The sequence below is a fragment of the Grampus griseus genome, assembly GCF_964374135.1.
Source record: "Grampus griseus genome assembly, chromosome: X".
Taxonomy (NCBI): domain Eukaryota; kingdom Metazoa; phylum Chordata; class Mammalia; order Artiodactyla; family Delphinidae; genus Grampus; species Grampus griseus.
Window position 1 is genome coordinate 110,522,488 of NC_138999.1, and position 24,429 is coordinate 110,546,916.

The 24,429-nt window shown below is 39.9% G+C and overlaps 1 protein-coding gene across 2 annotated transcripts in view; it reads left to right on the forward strand.

Moving 5' to 3' along the window:
• Positions 1-3,402: 3,402 nt before the first annotated feature.
• Positions 3,403-24,429, forward strand: part of OCRL (OCRL inositol polyphosphate-5-phosphatase) — a 56,636-nt gene continuing 35,609 nt past the window's right edge. For both annotated transcript variants that reach the window (XM_082681449.1, XM_082681450.1), the window contains exons 1-4: positions 3,403-3,605; positions 3,881-3,951; positions 9,455-9,534; positions 12,209-12,247. In XM_082681449.1, coding sequence (XP_082537575.1) covers positions 3,567-3,605; positions 3,881-3,951; positions 9,455-9,534; positions 12,209-12,247 — 229 coding nt within the window. In that variant the 5' untranslated portion in view covers positions 3,403-3,566. The remainder of the gene's footprint in view (positions 3,606-3,880; positions 3,952-9,454; positions 9,535-12,208; positions 12,248-24,429) is intronic.

Consider the following 24,429-nt stretch of genomic DNA (forward strand, 5'->3'; position numbering starts at 1 on the left):
TTTTCAGCATTTGACACTGCTAACTCTCACCTCCATATTAATTCTTCATTTTTCATTTTCATTGATTGCAAACATTTTCAAATGTAGGAAAGTACATGGAATAACATAACCAGTATATGTACCCTCCACCCAGTTCTATCAAATCTGGCCAGATCCACTTTCAGATTGTGTTTAAAGAAATAAATATTTCAGATATAGTTATTTCTTCTATGCCCCTCCCCAGTCTCAATCCTCTCCCTCTCTTGAATTTGGTGATGATCCTGCCCTTTCACGTTTTATATATTATTACTATTGTATGTATGTAGCCATAAGCAACAGGTAATATTTTCAGACTATATACTGTACATGTTTTGTAATTTTCTCTTTATGCTCAACATTATATTTTTGAGATTTTACTCTGTTCATACATGTAGCTTGAGCTATTCATTTTAATTTCAAAATAGTATTCAACTTCATGAATACCATGATTTATTTATTCATTCACCTACTGATGGACATTTAATTTGCTTCCTTTTTTTTTTTTTTGAGATTACCAATCATGCTGCAATGAGCATTCTTTTACATGTCTCCTTGTGCACAAAGGTTAGAATTTTGCCCAGGTCTGTACCTAGAAATGGAATTTCTGGGTTGAAGGGTATTACCTATACAACTTTATTATACAATGTCAAATGGCTCTTCATAGCAGTTCTACCAACCTATACTCCTTATAGCAGTGATCAGAGTTCTATCTGTTCTACATTCTCAATAGCAGTTGGTATTGTCTGAATTTTTACATTTTTGTCAAAGCAATGATTGTTTCATAGTATCTCGTGGCTTGAATTTTTTTAAATTTTTACTGGGGTATAATTGATTTACAATGTTGTGTTAGTTTCAGGTGTACAGCAAAGTGAATCTATTATACAAGTACATAAATCCACTCTTTTTTTAGATTCTTTTCCCACATAGGCCATTACAGGGTATTGAGTAGAGTGCCCTGTGCTATACAGTAGGTCCTTTTTAGTTATCTTTTTCATATATAGTAGTGTGTATGTGTCAATCCCAATCTTCCAATTTATCCCTCCTCCCTTTACCCACTGGTAACCACAAGTTTATTTTCTACATCTGTAACTCTATTTCGGTTTTGTAGATAAGTTCATTTGTAGCCTTTTTTTAGATTCCACATATAAGCGATATCATATGATATTTGTCTTTCTCTGTGTGACTTACTTCACTCAGTATGAGTATCTCTAGGTCCATCCATGTTGCTGCAATAGCTTGAATTTTTCATTTCCCTGAGTAGTAATGAGGTGAAGCACCCTTTCATGTCCTTTTGGCCCATTTGGATTTCCTTGACTATGAATTGCTTATTCATATATCTTGTCAGTTTTTCTGCTAGGTTTCTTTCCTATTTTTCTCACTGATTTGTAGGGGTTCTTATACATTCTAGATACGAATTCATTCATTCATTTAATCATGGGACTTCCCTGGTGGTCCAGTGCTTAAGACTTCACTTTCCTATGCAGGGGGTGTGGGTTCGATCCCTGGTCAGGGAACTAGGATCCCACATGCCTTGCAGCCAAAAAACCAAAACACTTAATCAATATTTTTCTAGCATCTACTTTGTTCCAGGAACGGTTCTAGGCACTGGGAATGCAAGAATAATCCAAACAGATAAAAATCCCTGCCCTCATGGAACTTACATTCTAGTAGGGGAAGCTAAACAATAAACACAATTGATAAGTAAAATAGATAGAATAATGGATAATGATAAATCCTCTGGAGAAAAAATTAATAGGGAAGAGGGATAGGGAGCATGTGTGTATGGGAGTGGGAAAGGAAATTGTTGAACTGCAATTTTAAGTAAAGTTCTCTAGGAAGACCTCACTGAGAAAGTGAGTTTTGAGCGAAGACCTGAGAAGGTAAGAGTGCAGGCAGAGTGAACAGCAAGTGCAAAGGCCCTGAGGCAAGAGTGTGCCTGGCAAGTCCTAGGAATAGCATGGAGCAGTGTTTGATTAAGCAGAGTGAGTTGGAGAGAGTGGTGGGAGAGGAAGTCAGAGAGGTGATGACAGCTAGAGTGTAGAACCTCATAGATTATCCTTTGTTAGTTATATGCATTGAAAACATATTTTCCCAGTCTGTGGCTTGTCTTTTAAGTTGTTTATGTTATCTCGAAGTGCATACATTTTGAAATTTAATGTAGTTAAATGTGTCAATCAATTCCTTTATTGTTTGTGCTTTTTAGTGTCTTAAGTAATCATTCTCGTTCCCTATTCCAAGGTCATAATGATATTCTATTTTCTTCTGAAAGTTGTAAAGATTTGCTTTTCACATTTAGATCTTTATTCCACCAGATATTGATTTTTTTTTCTCTGTGGTGTGAGATAGGGATCTAATTTTATAATTTTCCATGTCGATTATCAATAGTTCCAGCACCATTTAGTGGATAATCCATTTTCCCTCACTGATTTGAAATGTCAAATATGCTGCATAACAACTTTCCATATATGTGTAGATCTGTTTTGGGACTCTGTATTTGGTTCCATTGGTCTGTCTACCTCCATACCACACTGTCTTAATTACTATCGGTTTAAATCAGTCTTGAAATATAGGTCATGGTAGATTCTTGAGCAAATGAATAACACAATTGAAACATTACTCTGGGAAGAATATTCTTATGACTGTCAACAGAGTAAAATGGTCAAAGGTGATATCACAAGGGCTTACGCTAAAGTGATGGCAGTTTGAATGGTGAGAAAACAAGGAACCTAAAAGTAATTCCAAAGAACATATTAACAAGATTTGTTGGCTGATTGGCTACAGAGCAATTAGGAGAGAGGAAGCAAGCACATGGCTTTGAAATTTCAAGCCTGGGTCACTGTGTGAAATAACGATGAGTTAGTTTTTTCATCCAATGCTTTGGTAACAATGGGTTATATTAGGCAAGGGATCTGGGCCAGAGATATATATTTGGTCTTTGCCTGCTTAGAGGTGACCTAGAGGGGGACCAAAGAAAGCAGAGGTCTGAGCTTTGGGGATTTTCCCTAGTTAGGTGGTGGAAGGAAGAAGTAGGGGGGGATATCTGAGAGGTATGGTAATCAGTACGGTGCATTCTATTAACCATAACAAGGATTTTTTGAATGGATGACGTAGGTCCTAGTAGCCCCAACACCTTTGAGTTCCCTCATTGGTATGACTGTGCTTTGGTTCTATGGCAATCTTCAAAGTCAGCAGAACAAGTCTGTTGTCACAGGCAGCATCGAAAGCGTATCCCTTGCTGGATGTGGGGAAGACGCCCCCGGTCCGACGGGTCTCTCCCTGCAGTTCCGCAGGTTGGCCGCAGGGGGCGGAATCTGCGGCGGCCTGGAAAACTGGCGGGGGCGGGAGGCGCCGCTCTCTCTCGGGTCAGGCTCCCGGCTCCCGGCTCCCGGCTCCCGGCTCCCGGCTCCTCGCGCCCGGCACCCCGTGCCCGGCGCGGAGCCGTTTCTCTAAGGACGTGCAGCCGAAGCGAGGGGGTGTGAGGACGCGGGAGGCAGTGTCGTCGGATCCGCCCGCAGTCCGCAGCCCCGCCGAGCCTGGAAGCTGCCGGGATGGAGCCGCCGCTCCCGCTTGGAGTCCAGCCCCTTGCCGTATCCGCCTGAGAGAAGGGGGGAGGGGAGGCCGCGCGGGGCGGAGGCGGGGGTCCGCGGGACTGCGGATCGCAGCAGAGGGGCGGCTAGGGGCCGGTCAGGACCCGAGGCCGAGCCGAGCGGGGGAGGGGGGCCAGCGCGGGAGGCGCTGTCTCCGACCCTGGGGAGGGAGGGTGGGCTGAGGGGCGGGAGCTTCCCTCCACCCCACACCGCGGGTCCCCTTCCGGGCAGCGCTTCTAGAAGAGACCCTTGACTAGCGCCTGCATACTATCGAGGGTATGGAGATAAAGGGTCCTGTCCGGGAGCCCTGCGCCCTGACCCTAGTCCAGAGGAACGGGCAGTATGAGTAAGTAACCACCTGATACCCACAGAGAAGGGGAGCCTGCCATTACCTCCCAACCCCAAACCGCGACAAGCCACCCACCCTCCTCCCACTGAGGCCGCGCAGGCAACAGGTTCGGGCCCAGGTGTGACGTGCCATTGCTCTAACCACCGAGCTTTGTCCCCAACTTCCAAGCCGGTGGATTGATTGCTCCTGTCCTTGTGGCTCAGTGGAAGGACTCAATGGGCGGGGAAGCAGGAAGCCTGGGTTCTTAGTTCCCGCCCCTGCAACTGACATGGGTTGTGTAATCCTGGGCTAGTCAGTAAAGGTTTCTGGGCCTTAGTGTCCTCATCAGTTTAATAAAAACATTAACTGCTTTAATTTATAGCCTTTGGAGTTTTAACTGGGAGAATAAATGCGAAAGTGGTTTACAAAAAGTGTAAGTACTGTAGAAACGCTTCATTGTTAACCTTACAGAGGTGCCTTTTCTTAACCTCATTCAGCTGGTTCCTCCAGTCTCACCACCCCCTTATTCCATGTGCTTGGAGGCATATTCATTAATTCAGTAATGGTTTTGTGTAGGCCAGTAACTGCCTCACTTATTGACTTGACAGTTAGAAAAAGTAATGAAATGTGTAGAAATGTAGACAACATTTGACATTTCATCAGGGTGTGTTACCTTCCACTCTGCCTTGCACATAGGAGCTCAGTAAAGACTGTTGACTGATGGATCAAAAGATTTTGATAAGCCATCACTATACTGCTGATCTCCCTTGCCACTAATGCCTCATCTAAAGTATCCCTGATGACCATCACATATCATAGGTAGGTCCCTATCGCTGTGTGCCCAAGCCACTTCCCCTGGTTGTTCACTGGTTTCTTGACATCAGTGAAGAATTGTTGATCGCTGAAAATTTTTAAATTGTTGATCATTTAAATCCTGCCATCCCCCAACATTGGATTCTGCTTAAAAACAATTTTTCTCAGTCCCTGCTTTTAGATTGTCCAGACTCAGTCTTTATCTATGCTGTCCACTTTACAGAGAAGAAATTCACACTGGCCTAGCCTGCCCTTTTCTGAGGCTCTTGGTGCCACTCTCAACTGGACGTCAACTGGTTCTATGGAGGTAGCTCTTCCCTAGATCCTGCTTGGTCAGTTCTGTTGATGTGATAAATTCATTTTATTTTTCCCAGATTTCATCAAACCCTGGAAGACCAGTTTAATGAAAGTAAATTCAACAGAAAAGTGAATTGAAAAGTGGAACACCACTGCCACTTCCAAAGGCAAGAATAGGGTGGGAAGATGTAAGCCTTGGGCAAATCAGTAAATTTTTTGTGCCTCGGTTTCCTCTTCTTAAAAACAAAATTATAAGGATTAAATAAAATAGCTACATTGTTGAGATGACCACATCCCAGGATCTGGTCCCTTGGTTTGGTAGGTTTGGAACTCTATTCAGCTGATAAGGGAGTGAGCAGCTGGCCTTGAGGTAAAATGCCTCATTCTGTCTGGTCTCTTGTACTGGAAGAACTTTTAACCTTGCAGTGGTAGCTCTCCTGATTATTTGTGTCCTCCCCATAGAGAAATCAAATTCTGTATTCCAGTTCTGTAAAACTTAAGGGTATAGCACAACTAACACTCAATGGCTTGATGTGTATCAGGTACTCTTCTAAGCATTTCATGAATTAGTTCATTTAACCCTCATGTGAGGGTTACTGTGAAATTGTAATATCATCATCATCATCCCCCTTTTCTAGATATAGAAATTGAGGTGCAGAGAGGTTAAGTCATTTGTCTGAGTCATTACATTGTCTGAGAAGTTTCTTTTGAAATCATTTATTGGAGACACCTGGTACTGTCAAACCATATATATATATATATATATATATATATATATATATATATATATCCCTCAAATCCTGGTCTCTTGGGTGCCTTCTCTGACTTGAGTGTCCAGAACTTTTTTACTTTGGGCCTTTTTATCCTAGAACTTGAAGCCTATTGCATTCTTTAGTTCTGTAGTTCCTGCTATCAACCATGGGAGAGATTTACTTGAGAGACTAAAATTACAATTAAAGGTAAGGCTTTTTTGCACACAAGGAATCAAACACTAACATTCATTTTTTCAAGGCAAATGGATTATGATGCCACCTGTTGTTTCATCTTTAACCTTTCTTGAACAAATCAAAGTATTTCCTAGGGATAATGCTGGGTCTGCATTCACAATTTTTTACTCTTTTCTGTTTCCAACTACCAAATTCTGATTTCCATTTTTTTGCCATATACCTATTATTTTTCACCTTTCTGTGTTGAAAGGAATAATTAGATTTAGGTAGAATTTTTATTCTTATTCTTTGCCCTACTCTCTTGTTACAATTTATTTAGTGACTAACATGTAGTAGATATTAAATAAATATTTGTGGAATTAACTTAAATTCCCAGTTTATGTTTTGTGATGGGTATTTTTTTGGGGGGTTGCATTTCTTTTTTAAATTGAGAAATAATTGATGTATAACATTGTATTAGTTTCAGGTGTACAACATAATTACTTGATACTTGTATATATTATGAAATGATCACCACAATAATTCTTGCTAACATTCATCACCACACATAGTCAACAATTTTTTTCTTGTGATGAGAACTTTTTTTTTATAAATTTATTTACTTATTTTTATTTTTGGCTGCATTGGGTCTTCGTTGCTGCGCACAGGCTTTCTCTAGTTGCGGCGAGCAGGGGCTACTCTTCGTTGCGGTGCACAGGCTTCTCATTGCGGTGGCTTCTCTTGTTGCAGAGCATGGGCTCTAGGCACTCAGGCTTTAGTAGTTGTGGCACATGGGCTCAGTAGTTGTGGCACACGGGCTTAGTTGCTCCGTGGCATGTGGGATCTTCCTGGCCCAGGGCTCGAACCTGTGTTCCCTGCATTGGAAGGTGGATTCTTAACCACTGCGCCACCAGTGCAGCCCTGTTGTGATGAGAACCTTTAAGATTTACTCTCTCTTTTTTTAAAATAGATCTGTATTGGAGTATAATTGCTTCACAATACCCTGTTAGTTTCTGTTGCACAACAAAGCGAATCAGCCATATGCATACATATGTCCCCATAGCCCCTCCCTGTTGAGCCTCTCTCCCACCCTCCCTATCCTACCACTCTAGGTCATCGCAAAGCACCGGAGCTGATATCCCTGTGCTATGCTGCTGGTTCCCACCAGCCAATTATCTTTTTTTTTTTAAACATCTTTATTGGGGTATAATTGCTTTACAATGGTGTGTTAGTTTCTGCTTTATAACAAAGTGAATCAGTTATACATATACATATGTTCCCATATCTCTTCCCTCTTACATCTCCCTCCCTCCCACCCTCCCTATCCCACCCCTCCAGGCGGTCACAAAGCACCGAGCTGATATCCCTGTGCTATGCGTCTGCTTCCCACTAGCTATCTACCTTATGTTTGGTAGTGTCCAGTTATCTTACATTCGGTAGTGTATGTATGTCGATGCTACTCTCACTTCGCCCTAGCTTCGCCCTCCCACCCGGTGTCCTCAAGTCCATTTTCTATGTCTGCCTCTTTATTCCTGCCCTGCAACTAGGTCCATAAGATTTATTCTCTTAAAAACTTTTAAATATACAGTACACTGTTATTAAGTATAGTCATCACGCTGTACATTACATCCCCATGACTTGTCTATTTTATAACTGGAAATTTGTACCTTTTGACCCCCTTCACCCATTTCATCCCCCCCCCCACCACCTGCCTCTGACAACCACCAATCTGTTCTCTGTGTCTGTGAGTTTAGTATTTTGGTTTTTGTTTTTCGATTTCACACATAAGTGAGATCATATGGTATTTGTCTTTCTCTGTCTGACTTATTTCACTTAGCATAATGCCCTCAAGGTCCATCCATGTCATTGTCTGTTTTGTGATGGTTTTTAACAATACAGTCCAGATGAATCTTTACTGCTGATGTTCAACACCATTTGTATACTATGTTACTTGGGAATTATATTGGTTTGTGTTCATTTTCCTCAAAGTAAGCTCTTCCTCCTTGACCCTTGCTTTGTCAATCTTATCTACTTTCTGGTCTCCATCTGGGTTTATAGGATTCTCTGCTTGACTCATGAACTTTGCAGTTTGAAAAGGGTCTGCCCTATATTCTTGTAGTCACCTTAAAATATTAAACCCCTGCAAATTAGGCAAGCAGGATCAGAGCAGAAAGACAGCATCAATACTTTTATTTCCCTTAGTCCTGTCTAAGCAGTTCCTTTCCCCAAGTTAACTCCTTCAAAGTTAACACATTTGAAAAAAATTTCAAAAAGCTAAAACGATAAGCCTCCCCAAAAGACAACAAAATGGAAATCAAACCTTTCAGAACAATGCCTTCTAATATCACATGTTGAAAAGGTGTATTTAGAAATTCATCTGTTTATAGCTTAATTAAATGTTTGTTTATTCAACCAATATTTATTGAGCATCTATTAGGTAGGTGACAAAACTGAATATGATAGGGTCTTTGCTTTCAAGGAGCTCAAATCTGAGGGAAATAAATGTAACTATAACAGAGTGTGTTAAGTGCTCTATTTGAGGGGCAGGCAAAGGGCATGAGGCCAAGTTTCACAGAGGAGGTGATAGTTGAGCTAGGTCTCAGGAACAAAAGAAGAGAGTTCCTGACAAAAAGAACCACTTGAAGAGTGATTTGGGGGGAAGGTAGGAGATGTTCAGAATGGCCATTTACCAGTAGGTTATACCTTGACTGTGGGCCACTAAGAATAAGTAGTAAATGAAAATTAGTATTTCAGGAGTACATAGGAATTTAGAAATCTTGCATTTCATACTGGGGGGCCAAGTTCAGTCATGCTTACCAGAAGTACTATCATAAAATTAGAAACCATGGGAAAAACACAAGGGATGTAAAGGCAATCTGGTTGTGATATCTGCTACCTTATTGGTCACTGGGATTATTTTGACTGATTCAGCTGGCTGGGCACCTCCTCTTACTTCTCCATGAACCTGTATATTTGTTTGAAGAGATAGAATCATTCTTTGATAAAAGCCATGGGAATATAACCAGAAAGCTAATTGATGAAATTTATAATACATTTATTCAACAAACTTGAGTGACTACTACGTGCCAGGTACTGTACTAGGTGCTAGAAATACTATGGTGAAAAGACAGCCATAGTCCCTGCCCTCATGGACTTCACACCTAGCTATTAGTTCTTGTCTCTGGTATGCGTAATCTGAAGGTGTGTGCACTGTAATTCATGCTCTTAAGTTTGTAAACTGTTTTTAGGACATAGACTACTTTATGTTCTCTATGGCATAGAACTGTGGGTATTCAGATACTGATCACCACTAATATGCTTTTAGACCTAAAGCAATATCATCATGATACTCAGATCCAGGGAACAAGATACAGCAAGTCTAATAAATACAGACTAGATTTGTATAACAACACAGCAATGTATTTTGTCGTTAAATGTTTGAGTTTTTCAGTAGCTATTCGTTGATGCATTCTTCTGTTTCCTAGGCTAATAATCCGGTTGCACAAGAAGGAACAGCATGTTCAAGATATCATTCCTATAAATAGCCACTTTAGATGTGTTCAAGGTACTAGCTTTAATTGCTTAGCTAGTTTTATAATGTTTTTCCTTGGTCATTATTGCTTTGTATAATACCATACATATTTAAATTTGTCACTGCACATAAAATGAAATGTATTACACTCTGTGCAAAAAGATAACATTATTCATCTACCATTGAGAAGATGATAAATGCTTTGTTTAAGAACCCTGAAGGATTATATTGAAATATATATATTCTTACCTGCTACCCTGGCTGGGGTTAGAGATATATGTAGTCTGTTACCTATGTAGGTAGTCTTTTATGCTGATGAACCTATATGTGGATTTAAATCACATTCTTGGGTTTAACTGATACACTGCTCATTGTAAAGTATCAAGGTCACTTGAATTCACATGCGTTCAGCACTTTCTCCCCACACTATTTGAAATTAAAACATTTGGCAACAAGCCTTGCCAGATTGTAATACCTTACACTCAATTGTGCTGATTCTCAAACCTTTGCATTGGTGAATCATAAGAAAATCGACTCTGGGGAGGAAATATTTGGCTTCCTGCCTTCGAATTTGGGGAAAGAGAACAGAAAATCTGTTATTTCATCTCCTACAATGAGACTCAAAAATTGGGAGGTTTGTGTAGGAGGTGTTGCTTCTGTCATTTCACATTGCTCTAGAAAGGAAATAGATTATTAGAGAACAAATGCATTGTGTTTCCAGTGGGTTCATTGGCTTCATCAGACAGGCATTCTGTGTCAGCTGTAGCTTCTTGGAAAACTTGAATCCTACCTTGCATGGCTTCTTTCTTAAACTACATTCAACTTTTTTTTATCACCAAACTAATATATATATATACTGTAAAAAGTTTGGAAAGAACAGAAAATTATAAAGGAAATAAGTAAATTCACATCCTTCAGAGATAAACACCTAACATTTTCCTTTTTTCTACACCTGCAACTTTTAGGGTGGGTTGGACTCATTCTGTATGTAGATTTTTGTCTGTTCCACATGCCATCATATTATAAGTGCTTTTACATGCTATTAATAGCTGTATACTATTCCATTTTATGAATGGCCTATACTGTAGTTATTCCCGGTGTTTGACATTCAGGTTATTTTTTGTTAGTATAAATAAGTAATGAATCTTCCTGCATGTCTCTTATTTCCTTAGGATTTATCTCTGTAAGTAGAAATACTAAGTGGGCATGACCTTTTAAGAGAGCATGTATTAAGAATTAAAAATACCCACAGTGAATAGAATACACATTGTATAGAAGAATGAAGTCTTTTATTTAGCCATTTAGCCTGTCCTGTGTGAGAGAGACATATTGAACGAGGCACCTGCATGCTATAGTAAGTTACTGTGGTCACCTCACTTTTCATAGTATAGTACCCTTTGTTACATGCTCAGCCCTTTAAGGAGGAGAAAAGCCAAAGAACATGACGTTAGTATCCTATTAACTCTATACCTTTTTGTGCTATCAGTACTTCTAGAGTCTTGTTTACCCTGTTTCTCTTAGTCTTATTTTTAATAAGAAATAGATGGCAGGTTGCTAGATTGGAATCTAGGAAAATATGTGTGCACACACACAGTAGTTCCGCATGACAAAAGGAACGGTTACCTCCTTGAGTTTTCACATCCTTTGTTTCCCAACCTGTACATCTATTTTGAAAAGTCTCTAAGTACTTCGATTTTAAAGAATTAAAGTTATCAAAGAGCAGTTGTGAACATGTAATACCTATGCCCTGATGCACTGTTGTCCCTTGCTTCATTCATCATGCTAGTAAAAGTATCAAGACTATTCTCTAATATTAGACAACTTAGGTAATTATCAGTTGCTTCTGTTGCACCTGAGTAATGGAGCCAAATATACAATCCAGGCTAGTGAGGGAACTAGAAAAGGCTGAGCCTACTACATTTGGCCAAGGTAGATCCAAACGAATCCCAAGGAGTCAGTACCCAGAGTTTAACTAGCCAGGAGGGTCGGGCAGATGCCGTTGGCCAAATCCAGGGAAGTCAGAGAGGAAGAGATGGGTTGGGTCTAGACACTAGAGGTAAGGAAGGAAGTCCAGGTGAGCCATAGAGAGGAAAGAGGACTCTGAACTTGGAGACTGTTCTTTGGCCCATTTTATACTTCCGTGTTGGGTGTGGTAAGCCTTGGATCCACAAGTGTTAATGGTAGACTGAAGATAAAGAACTTCAAGTATTCTCCGCTCCTGTATGGGACAGGGGTGGAGGTAATGAGGTCCTTGGGAAATTTTCAGAGACTAGATTTGAGTTAAGAAGGTAATTCACCTTTAGGCCTTTGGGGTCACTTTCTCGGCTTTTTATAAGAATTATCTAAGTGATACAGTTAGATTATATTAAGTTAGTGTGTTATGGTTGAGGGGAATTAAACACCTTCACTTGGATTAACATGTTATATTCCCTACTATTGTCATTGCTTGATTTGCTTTGAGGCATTCCATGTGGTTACTTGTTCAGTTAATTTTTCTTTTAGTTGAATTGCTCATAGTCTTTAGAACGTAGTGCTGTTAAAATCCCCTTTAAAAATGCTAAACAAAAAGCAAAGGATTTTTATAATGTGTTCTAAAACCTAGGAGTGGTGATTGAGAGAAGTAGTTATTTAGTTAGGTGTATACTTCTTTTGGTTGAAATGAATGGTTTTCTCTTCCCTGATTCTGTTCTTTCTTCTTTTCCTTCAGAAGCAGAAGAAACTCTTTTGATTGACATAGCTTCAAACAGTGAGTATCTTTCTGAATGGAGTTGATTTTCATTCAACAAATATTTACTTGAATACCTACTGTATTTAAGACACCTTTTTTGCACAACTTTTATCTTACCATTTTATCCTGTATTCTCCATTTTCTTAAGGCAGCCATACAAATTAGCATTACCTCCCAAAAACATTTAGCCTAAGCTTAAGTAAAAGCAGGTGGCTGGCAAGAATCTTTAAAAAGTTGAAAATATGATCTGCTTTTCTAATGCTGAACTACTTTGAACTACCAGTATTGTTGCTATCAGTTAAGTCATTACTGTGGAATTGAAAATTGTAGGAGGGGCCAGAAAGTGTTTAAAGCACATAAGGTTTATGAGTGTTTTTTTCAACTGCTGTTATGTTTTAAGCTTTTCTCCCCCCATCCATTTTTTATTTTTGCATGTTAAATCATAATGTTTTCCTTTGTTTGTTATATTATTTGGGGAGACTACAGAGTCCCTCTTGTACCAGGGATACCTTTTTTTTTCTTAAAATAATTTTGGTCTTTTATTTAAGCCCATCCTCTCAAGGCATTTCTTTATCAGCGAGAACATGGTCTTCCTTCTCACTGTTTCTGTTCTCTCATTTTTATCTGTTTGAAGCAAATCATCACTGACTTTCTGTGCAAGCTGTTCTCCATTTATCATCTAAAATTGTGCTCTGTTAACATAGGGAGGAGAAAATGGGCACTTGAAAGCTACTGTATCTACTCTGTGTTTGCTGTGGGAAAGAGTATATGACCACATGAATCTAAATCAAATGGGTTACCTTATCTCTTGGCTGAGTCCTTGGATGAGTGGGGCTTGGCCCTTAGCTTGGGACTATCAGTTTATACATAATTTTGCTTAGACACAGTCCCTGTCCTTGGCACTATTATTTTGTATTGCGAAGTTTAGATAGACTTTTTCTGGTTTGGGTTTATTAATTCTTTCTTTTGGTCATAGATTTTGGAAGTCTTAAGGGTTGATCCTGAAAGGCTGAGCACTTCCAGCTTCTAGCTTCTACTGCAGATATCCAAGAGAGCAAATAACTTAATAGCTATGTCTTATTGTATAGAAAAAGCAGAAGGCAAGAACAGCACTAATAAAGCAAAATTTGAGCAAAGTTTGTTCAGCAGTGACTGACATTGCTGCTGAAATTAGATACCTAAATGTCCTGTTCTTAGTGTGGAAATAGGTATTTGATCCAAAGCTGAAAAGTTAAACTGAGCTGTGCCTTTACAGGTAATACATCCTCATTATGTACAATTTGGAAAATTCAGAAAAGTTTGGAGTATCAAATTAAAATTATGCTCCTGAGACTTAGAGATCACCACTGTAATTAACATTTTTATGTATCTCCTTCCAGTCTTTTATTTATATTTTTACATAGTTGGAATCCTCATATGTAGTTTTTATCCTGCATTTTCATTTAACAGTATATTGTGACCTTTTCTCATGTCATTTAAAATTATTTAAAAACATGATTTTTTTTCTTTTTTTTTAGTATTAGTTATTTTATTTGTTTGTTTGGTTTTTTATACTGCAGGTTCTTATTAGTCATCAATTTTATACACATCAGTGTCAAGCCCAATCACCCAATTCAGCACACCACCATCCCCACCCCACCGCGGTTTTCCCCCGTTGGTGTCCATACGTCCATTCTCTACATCTGTATCTCAACTTCTGCCTTGCAAATCGATTCATCTGTACCATGTTTCTAGGTTCCACATACATGCATTAATATACGATATTTGTTTTTTGCTTTCTGACTTACTTCACCCTGTATGACAGTCTCTAGATCCGTCCACGTCTCAACAAATGACTCAATTTTGTTCCTTTTTATGGCTGAGTAATAGTCCATTGTATATATGTACAACAACTTCTTTATCCATTCGTCTGTCGATGGGCATTTAGGTTGCTTCCATGACCTGGCTATTGTAAATAGTGCTGCAATGAACATTGCGGTGCATGTGTCTTTTTGAATTATGGTTTTCTCTGGGTATATGCCCAGTAGTGGGATTGCTGGATCATATGGTCATTCTATTTTTAGTTTTTTAAGGAACCTCCATACTGTTCTCCATAGTGGCTGTATCAATTTACATTCCCACCAAGAGTGCAAGAGGGTTCCCTTTTCTCCACACCCTCTCCAGCATTTGTTGTTTGTAGATTTTCTGATGATGCCCATTCTAACTGGTGTGAGATGATACCTCATTGTAGTTTTCATTTGCATTTCGCTAATAATTAGTGATGTTGAGCAGCTTTTCATGTGCTTCTTGGCCATCTGTATGTCTCCTTTGGAGAAATGTCTATTTAGGTCTTCTGCCCATTTTGGATTGGGTTGTTTGTTTTTTTACTATTGAACTGCATTAGCTGTTTATATATTTTGGAGATTAATCCTTTGTCCATTGATTCGTTTGCAAATATTTTCTCCCATTCTGAGGGTTATCTTTTAGTCTTGTTTATGGTTTCCTTTGCTGTGGAAACTTCAAATGTAGCTTTGAAGTTTCATTAGGTCCCATTTATTTATTTTTGTTTTTATTTCCATTACTCTAGGAGGTGGACCAAAAAAAATGTTGCTGTGATTTATGTCAAAGAGTGTTCTTCCTCTGTTTTCCTCTAAGAGTTTTATAGTGTCTGTTCTTACATTTAGGTCTCTAATCCATTTTGAGTTTATTTTTGTGTATGGTGTTAGGGAGTGTTATAATTTCATTCTTTTACATGTAGCTGTCATGTTTTCCCAGTACCACTTAGTGAAGAGACTGTCTTTTCTCCATTGTATATCCTTGCCTCCTTTGTCATAGATTAGTTGACCATAGGTGTGTGGATTTATCTCTGGGATTTCTATCCTGTTCCATTGATCTATATTTCTGTTTTTGTGCCAGTACCATATTGTCTTGATTACTGTAGCTTTGCAGTATAGTCTGAAGTCAGGGAGTCTGATTCCTCCAGCTCCGTTTTTTTCCCTCAAGACTACTTTTGCTATTCAGGGTCTTTTGTGTCTCCATACAAATTTTAAGATGATTTGTTTTAGTTCCGTAAAAAATGCCATTGGTAATTTGATAGGGATTGCATTGAATCTGTAGATTCCTTTGGGTAGTATAGTCATTTTCACAATATTGATTCTTCCAATCCAAGAACATGGTATATCTCTCCATCTGTTGGTATCATCTTTAAGTTCTTTCATCAGTGTCTTATAGTTTTCTGCATACAGGTCTTTTGTCTCCCTAGGTAGGTTTATTCCTAGGTGTTTTATTCTTTTTGTTGCAATGGTAAATGGGAGTGTTGCCATAATTTCTCTTTCAGATTTTTCATCATTAGTGTATAGGAATGCAAGAGATTTCTGTGCATTAATTTTGTATCCTGCAACTTTACCAAATTCATTGATTAGCTCTAGTAGTTTTCTGGTGGCATTTTTAGGATTCTCTATGTATAGTATCATGCCATCTGCAACCAGTGACAGTTTTACTTCTTTTCCAATTTGTATTCCTTTTATTTCTTTTTCTTCTCTGATTGCCGTGGCTAGGACTTCCAAAACTATGTTGAATAATAGTGGTGAGAGTGGACATCCTTGTCTCGTTCCTGATCTTAGAGGAAATGCTTTCAGTTTTTCACCATTGAGAATGATGTTCGCTGTGGGTTTGTCGTATATGGGCTTTATTATGTTGAGGTAGGTTCCCTCTATGCCCACTTTCTGGAGAGTTTTTATCATAAATCGGTGTTGAATTTTGTCAAAAGCTTTTCCTGCATCTATTGAGATGATCATGGTCTTTATTCTTCAGTTTGTTAGTATGGTGTATCACATTGATTGATTTGCATATATTGAAGAATCCTTGCATCCCTGGAATAAATCCCACTTGATCGTGGTGTATGATCCTTTTAAAGTGTTGTTGGATTCTGTTTGCTAGTATTTTGTTGAGGATTTTTGCATCTATATTCAGCAGTGATATTGGTCTGTAATTTTCTTTTTTTGTAGGATCTTTGTCTGGTTTTGGTATCAGGGTGATGGTGGCCTCATAGAATGAGTTTGGGAGTGTTCCTTCCTCTGCAGTTTTTTGGAAGAGTTTGAGAAGGATGGGTGTTACCTCTTCTCCTAATGTTTGATAGAATTCACCTGTGAAGCCATCTGGTCCTGGACTTTTGTTTATTGGAAGATTTTTAATCACAGTTTCAACTTCATTACTTGTGATTGGTCTGCTCATATTTTCTGTTTCTTCCTGGTTCAGTCTTGGAAGGTTATACCTTTCTAAGAATTTGTCCATTTCTTCCAGGTTGTCCATTTTATTGGCATAGAGTTGCTTGTAGTAGTCTCTTAGGACGCTTTGTATTTCTGCGGTGTCTGTTGTAACTTCTCCTTTTTCCTTTCTAATTTTATTGATTGGAGTCCTCCCTCTTTTTCTTGATGAGTCTGGCTAATGGTTTATCAAGTTTGTTTATCTTCTCAAAGAACCATCTTTTAGTTTTATTGATCTTTGCTATTGTTTTCTTTGTTTCTATTTCATTTATTTCTGCTCTGATCTTTATGATTTCTTTCCTTCTGCTAACTTTGGGTTTTGTTTGTTCTTCTTTCTCTAGTTCCTTTAGGTGTGAGTTTAGATTGTTTACTTGAGATTTTTCTTGTTTCTTGAGGTAGGCTTGTATAGCTATAAAATTCCCTCTTAGAACTGCTTTTGCTGTATCCCATAGGTTTTGGATTGTCGTGTTTTCATTGTCATTTGTCTCTAGGTAGGTTTTGATTTCCTCTTTGATTTCTTCAGTGATCTCTTGGTTATTTAGTAACGTATTGTTTAGCCTCCATGTGTTTGTGTTTTTTATGGTTTTTCCCCTGTAATTCATTTCTAGTCTCATAGCTTTGTGGTCAGAAAAGATGCTTGATATGATTTCAATTTTCTTAAATTTACTGAGGCTTGATTTGTGACCCAAGATGTGATCTATCCAGGAGAATGTTCCGTGCGCACTTGAGAAGAAAGTGTAATCTGCTGTTTTTGGATGGAATGTCCTATAAATATCAATTAAATCTATCTGGTCTATTGTGTCATTTAAAGCTTGTGTTTCGTTATTAATTTTCTGTTTGGATGATCTGTCCATTGGTGTAAGTGAGGTGTTCAAGTCCCCCACTATTATTGTGTTACTGTCAATTTCCTCTTTTATAGCTGTTAGCAGTTGCCTTATGTATTGCGGTGCTCCTGTGTTGGGTGCATATATATTTATAATTGTTATATCTTCTTCTTGGATTGATCCCTTGACCATTATGTAGTGTTCTTCCTTGTCTCTTGTAACATTCTTTATTTTAAAGTCTATTTTATCCGACATGAGTATTGCTACTCCAGCTTTCTTTTGATTTCCATTTGCATGGAATATCTTTTTCCAACCCCTCACTTTCAGTCTGTATGTTTCTCTAGGTCTGAAGTGAGTCTCTTATAGACAGCATATATATGGGTCTTGTTTTTGTATCCATTCAGTGAGTCTGTGTCTTTGGGTTGGAGCATTTAATCCATTCATGTTTAAGGTAATTATCAATATGTATGTTCCTATGACCATTTTCTTAATTGTTTTGGGTTTGTTTTTGTAGGTCCCTTTCTTCTCTTGTGTTTCCCACTTAGAGAAGTTCCTTTAGCATTTGTTGTAGAGCTGGTTTGGTGGTGCTGAATTCTCTTAGCTTTTGCTTGTCTGTAAAGCTTTTGATTTCTCCATCGAATCTGAATGAGATCCTTGCCGGGTAATCTTGGTTGTAGGTTCTTCCCTTTCATCACTTTAAGTATATCATGCCGCTCCCTTCTGGCTTGTAGAGTTTCTGCAGAGAAATCAGCCGTTAACCTTATGGGAGTTCCCTTGTATGTTATTTGTCGTTTTTCCCTTGCGCTTTGACTAATTTTTCTTTGTCTTTAATTTTTGCCAATTTGATTACTATGTGTTTCTGTGTGTTTCTCTTTGGGTTTATCCTGTATTGGACTCGCTGCACTTCCTGGACCTGGGTGGCCATTTCCTTTCCCATGTTAGGGAAGTTTTCGGCTATAATCTCTTCAAATATTTTCTCGGGTCCTTTCTCTCTCTCTTCTCCTTCTGGGACCCCTATAATGCGAATGTTCTTGCGTCTCATGTTGTCTTAGAGGTCTCTTAGGCTGTCTTCATTTCTTTTCATTCTTTTTTCTTTAGTCTGTTCCGCAGCAGTGAATTCCACCATTCTGTCTTTCCAGTCACTTATCCGTTCTTCTGCCTCAGTTATTCTGCTATTGATTCCTTCTAGTGTAGCTTTCATCTCAGTTATTGTGGTGTTCATCTCTGGTCTTTAATTCTTCTAGATGTTTGTTCTTTTATTCTTCTAAGTCTTTGTTAAACATTTCTTGCATCTTCTCCATCTTTGCCTCCATTCTTTTTCCGAGGTCCTGGATCATCTTCACTATCATTATTCTGAATTCTTTTTCTGGAAGGTTGCCTATCTCCACTTCATTTAGTTGTTTTTCTGGGGTTTTATATTGTTCCTTCATCTGGTATATAGCCCTCTGCCTTTTCATCTTGTCTGTCTTCCTGTGAATGTGGTTTTTGTTCCACAGGCTGCAGGATTGTAGTTCTTCTTGCTTCTGCTGTCTGCCGTCTGGTGGATGAGGCTATCTAAGAGGCTTGATGGGAGGGACTGGTGGTGGGTAGAGCTGACTGTTGCTCTGGTGGGCAGAGCTCAGTAAAACTTTAATCCACTTGACTGTTGATGGGTGGGGCTGGGTTCCCTCCCTGTTGGTTGTTTGGCCTGAGGCAACCCAACACTGGAGCCTACCTGGGCTCTTTGGTGGGGCTAATGACAGATTCTGGGAGGGCTCACACCAACGAGTACTTCCTAGTACTTCTGCTTCCAGTGTCCTTGTCCCCACGGTGAAACAGAGCCACCCCCCGCCTCTGCAGGAGACCCTCCAACACTAGCAGGTAGGTCTGGTTCAGTCCCCCCCGGGGTCACTGCTCCTTCCCCTGGGTCCCAATGCGCACACTACTTTGTGTGTGCCCTCCAAGAGTGGAGTCTCTGTTTCCCCCAGTCCTGTCGAAGTCCTGCAGTCAAATCCCACTAGGCTTCAAAGTCTGATTCTCTAGGAATTCCTCCTCCCATTGCCGGACCCCCAGGTTGGGAAGCCTGACGTGGGGCTCAGAACCTTCACTCCGGTGGGTGGACTTCTGTGGTATAATTGTTCGCCAGTCTGTGAGTCACCCACCCACCAGTTATGGGATTTGATTTTACTGTGATTGTGCCCCTCCTACCGTCTCATTGTGGCTTCTCCTTTGTCTTTGGATGTGGGGTATCTTTTTTGGTAAGTTCCAGTGTCTTCCTGTCGATGATTGTCTGGCAGCTAGTTGTGATTCTGGTGTTCCTGCAAGAGGGAGTGAGAGCTCGTCCTTCTACTCCGCCATCTTGTTTCCTCCAAAACCATGATTTTTAATGGCTAATATTTCACCATAGATATGCACCAAATTTTATTAAATTAACTCCTTTATAAAATTAAGTCACTGTCAAGGAACATGGTATATCTATCTCTACTTACTCAGTTTCTCTTTATATCTCTCAGTAACATTTTGTGGTTTCTTCATAGCTATCATACATTTGTAGGTTAACTGTTTTTTGATGGATTTTATTTGTTTGCTGCTATTGTCAGTGGAACCTTTTTTCTCTTATCTTCTAATTGCTTATTACTAGTATACAGAGCAGCTGTTGAATTTTAGATATTTACCTTTTATCCAGCCACTTTACAGAAATTTATTTTTATTTTGGGGGGGCTGTTTATTTTCTTTTTTGGTTTTGATAGACAGCCCTAGTCATCTGCAAGTAGTAGTTTTGTCTCTTTCTAGTAGCTATAACTATTAGTTTTGCTTCATGTCTCATTACACCAACAAGAATTTGGAGATCAACGTTAAATAATGATGATGATTTATGTTTAGGTCCTGGTTTCAGTGAGAATGCCTCAAGTGGTGCTTCACTGTTGAGGATGTTGTTGCCTGTTGATTTGATAGGGTTTTTTAAAACCATGTTAAGAAACTGCATTTATTTCAAGTTTGTGTGGTTTTTAAAATGGTGAATGTATATTGAATTTTATCAAACGTCTTTTGTATTTATAGAGATAGTTATATTGTTCTTCCTTATTTGACCTATTGATGGACTGTATTACACTAATTCCCTAATATTAAACCCTCTTTTATTCATTATTCAACAAATATTTGTCGAGTGCCTTCTATTTGCCAGGCACTATTCTAAGTGCTGCACAATCAGTAGAGAACAGCATAGGTAAGGTTGCTCCTCCAGCCTTGGTTCTTGCTTCTGTGCTGTTTGATGCTAGTGTCACGTAGATGCCTATAACCCATTAATGCATTCCATAAACATGTGAATACCTTTCATGTGCCAGGCGCTGTGTTCTGGGGATATAGCAGAAAGCAATGTAGTCATGGTACTTCATGAAACTTAGTGAAGGAAACAGAATTTAAACTGATAAGGTATAGTCGTATCATTGCAGGGGGGTTTTTTGGTTTGTTTTGGTGGGGTTATTTTGGCCACACTGCGTGGTTTGTGGGATTTCAGTTTCCTGACCAGGGATCAAACCCAGGCCCTCTGCAGTGGAAGCCCAGGATCCTAATCACTGGACTGCCAGGGAATTGCCCATAATTGCAGTTTTGATAAATGCTATCAAGGAGAAATACAGAGAGTTTATAAGAGTGCTAACTAAATTAGGCAGGGTACTCAGGGAAGGCCTCTTTGAAGAAGTGACATTTAAATTGAGACCAGAGGGGATAAGTAAGAGACAGGTGAAAATGGGGAAGAGTATTCCAGGTAAAAGGAACTGCATGTGAAAAGGCCCCAATTTGGGAAGTAGTTTGACACTTTCTTTGAAATGAAAGAAGGCCAGGATGCCTGAAAGAGAAGGCTCAGGCACAAGGTAGGACAGGCTAGGACCAGATCCAGTAGGGTCTCGTAAGCCATGATAAGGAATCTGGATTTACAGATTTCTAAAAATTGAAAGAATATGAAGGATTTTATGCCTATGTTTGGGTGCCAGTTAGGAGCCTCCTTCAGTAGTTTAAGCTAGAGAGTAAGAATGGAGAGAAGTGGACAGATCTGATAAATGTTTTTGGAGGTTAAATCAACAGAGGTTGGTGTGGGTGCAGGGGGTGAGCAGAAGTGTCAAGGATGAATCCGAGATTTCTGGCATGAATGTGGATGGTGGTACCATTTGCAGAAATAAGAACGTTGCAGGAGGAATGAGTTTTCCTGGGGTAGGGGTCACGAATTCAGTTTTAGCTATGTTTACTTTGAGATTTCTTTGAGACATCTGAGTGTAGGTGATAAATTGGCAGTTGAATGTATGCATCTGAAGCTCAGAAGTAAAGTCTGGGTCTCTAGCACATAGAGGGTATTTGAAACCATGAGAGATGATGTGACTGTATATAGAGCTGTGCTCTCAGATACCATAGCCACTAGTCATATGTGCCTATTTAAATTAGTTAGAACGAAATTAGAAAATCAGTTTCTCAGTTCCTCAGCACTCCTCAAGTACTCCTTAGCCACATGGGGTCATTGGCTACCATATTAGACAGTGCAGTTAAAGAACATGTCCATCATCACAGAAAGTCCTATTGGACAGTGCTGATACACAGTGAGAAAAAGGTTTAAGATTGAACTCACTCTACTTTTTAAAGTTCAGATAGAGGAGGAGATGCTTCAAAGGGCACTTAAAATTAGTGACCAAAGAGAGAGATAAACTAGATGAGCATGGTGTCATAGAAGCCTTTGGAAGAGACTGTTTCAAGGAGGGGTCAAGTGTTGATTTCTGCTGCTAGGTCTGATAAGATGACTGAAGAGTATCCATTGGATTTAGCACTATGGAGATCATTGGTGACCTTAACAAAGCAATTTCAGAGGGGTGGTAGGAGCCAAAGTCATATTGGAGTGGATTAAAGAGAGAAATGGCAGGTGAGCAGGTAGCAACTGTGTGTCTTTTAAAGCTTGACTGCAAAGGGGGAATGTAGAGGTGGACCGGAGTTGGAGGAAGATATGGGGTCCAGGAAGGTTTTTTGTTTTTTAAATGAGGAGGATTTAGAACATGATTTATTTTAATGCTGATGAGGAGGAGCCTGTGTGAGGAAGAGGTTAAAGCTACGTGGGGGAGGTGTCTAGAGAATGACTGTGAGATTCCTGAGAGAACCTGAGGGGTTGCAATTCAAAAAGAAGATGGCCTTTGATAGGAGGACTCCTCCTTCGTGCATCAGAAGAGAAAGGAGAAGATGAGTACAGATACAGGTAGGTTTCCATGTGATGGCTTCCGTTTCCTCTGAGGTATGAGGTAAAGCTCATAAAGTATGAAGAAGAGAGCTTGAGAAGAGGGGGATCCAAAGATTGAGGATAAATGAGAAGGTGTGAATAGTGGTTCCAAATAGTAGTGGGAGACAAGTGGACTATGGAAACTTAGATTGCTTCCTATCATATAGGGCCCCGTTGAGGTTAGCAGTCAATTTATAATGGTGTGTGTGTGTGTGTGTGTGTGTGTGTGTGTGTGTGTGTGTGTGTGTGTGTACGCGCACGTGTGTATGTATGTGTGTGCGTGTGTGTATGTGTGTGCGTGTGCGTGTACGTATGTGTGTGTGCGCGTGTGTGTGCGCGTGTGTGTGTGCGTGTGTGTGTGTGTGTGTGTGTGGTTTTACTCCCTGAGACGTAAGTACAGAGAAGGCAGTTAGTTTGATTTCTGAGGGTTGGGAGTTAGCCAGATAGGTGTTAGCCAAAACAGAGTGAGAGTGGTAAGGCAGTTCTGGGTTTTTGCAACAGAGTGAAACGATGGCATCTGTTTGATAAAAAGGGAAGTGAAAGCAGGAGGAAGTGAATGGATACTGAGAAAGTGGAGGGATCAGTGCGCTGGAGGTTCCCATAAGAGCAGGTAAGCTGGAAGGAGTAACAGTTCAGAGTGGGATATTTGAATTAGAGATTTATGAGGTGATGGTGTTTCTGTGATGAAAGGTCCAGGGTAGAACTGAGGCAGCCCCAGTAGGGACTGAGGGAGTAGGTGGCTGAGGTGGAGGGGCAAGGTCATTGGATGAGGAAGTTGAAGGTGTTGACTGAGCTTTCTGTGCTAATTTTTCAGGGACGCAAAGTTAAAGCAGGACTGTGAGTGGAGAGGAAGTCTTAATCAGGCCTGAATTTGGAAGTTTCTGGGAAGTTGGTACATGATTCCATGGAGGAGGGAAGGGAAGAAGCTGGCATAGCCCAGTGGGTGAGCCTCAAAGGAGAAGGGATTTTTCATGAGGGAGGAGGAGAGGGAATGGTCTGGAGATGGCATTAGGACAAATAAGGACATCAGTCTTAAATTACATAGGGTGTGAAAGGCTATAAATAGCCTCTAGTTCAGAGGGCCACAGCGGGAGCTAGTCTCAGGGCCCAGCCAGTTTGCAGGTGACTCTGATTTTCAGTCTGGATGCACTAGACCACCTGGAGGAGTGTTTTAGAAACTCCCAGTGCCTGGGCTTCACCCCCAGAGATTCTGTTTTCTTGGCCTGGGATGGGGCCCCAAGTGGCAGTATTTCCTAAAAGCGCCTCTGGTAATTCTAATGCACGCTTAGTTGAGAACTACTGAAAGATGCAGGGAGTATTCAGAGGAGAAATTGAAGATAGAGGAGTGTTTGCTGATCACAAAGAGGCCAGAGGGGCTGGAAGGGAGGAGAGTAGAAGGTTGCGTGGTGGGGGTAATTTGTCCTCTTTCCCATGCAACGTGGTGAGAGAGCATCTAGTGTTACTTTGTAAGCAATTTCTGGAATCTTTTGTCCGTTAAATGGGTCAGTTTATTTTTTATATTTGCTAAAATATATCTTTCAAGGATTGTGGGACAGAGAGAATATGTGTTCTTGTTCTAAGTCTGTATCAGGTAGGAACTGCTCTTTTTAAATTTTTTTCTACTTTTAATATAAATTATCTGAGAAAGAGAGGACTACTTGTGCCCTGAAGGAGGTTTTCCCATCGTATCTTCAAAGCTGCTCTAATTGACAGTCCTTATTCATGCCCCCTCTTTTTTTCTCCACCTTACAGTGGCACCCCCGTTAATTTTCTTATTGCTGGTCCTCTTGGGTGCCTTCTTTTTCATTTTTTCCTCTATGTTTATCTCTTTTATTCTGATCACTAAATATCTGTGAATACAGAAACTTAAAGAAATGCAAAGAAAGAGTCAAAGGTTCA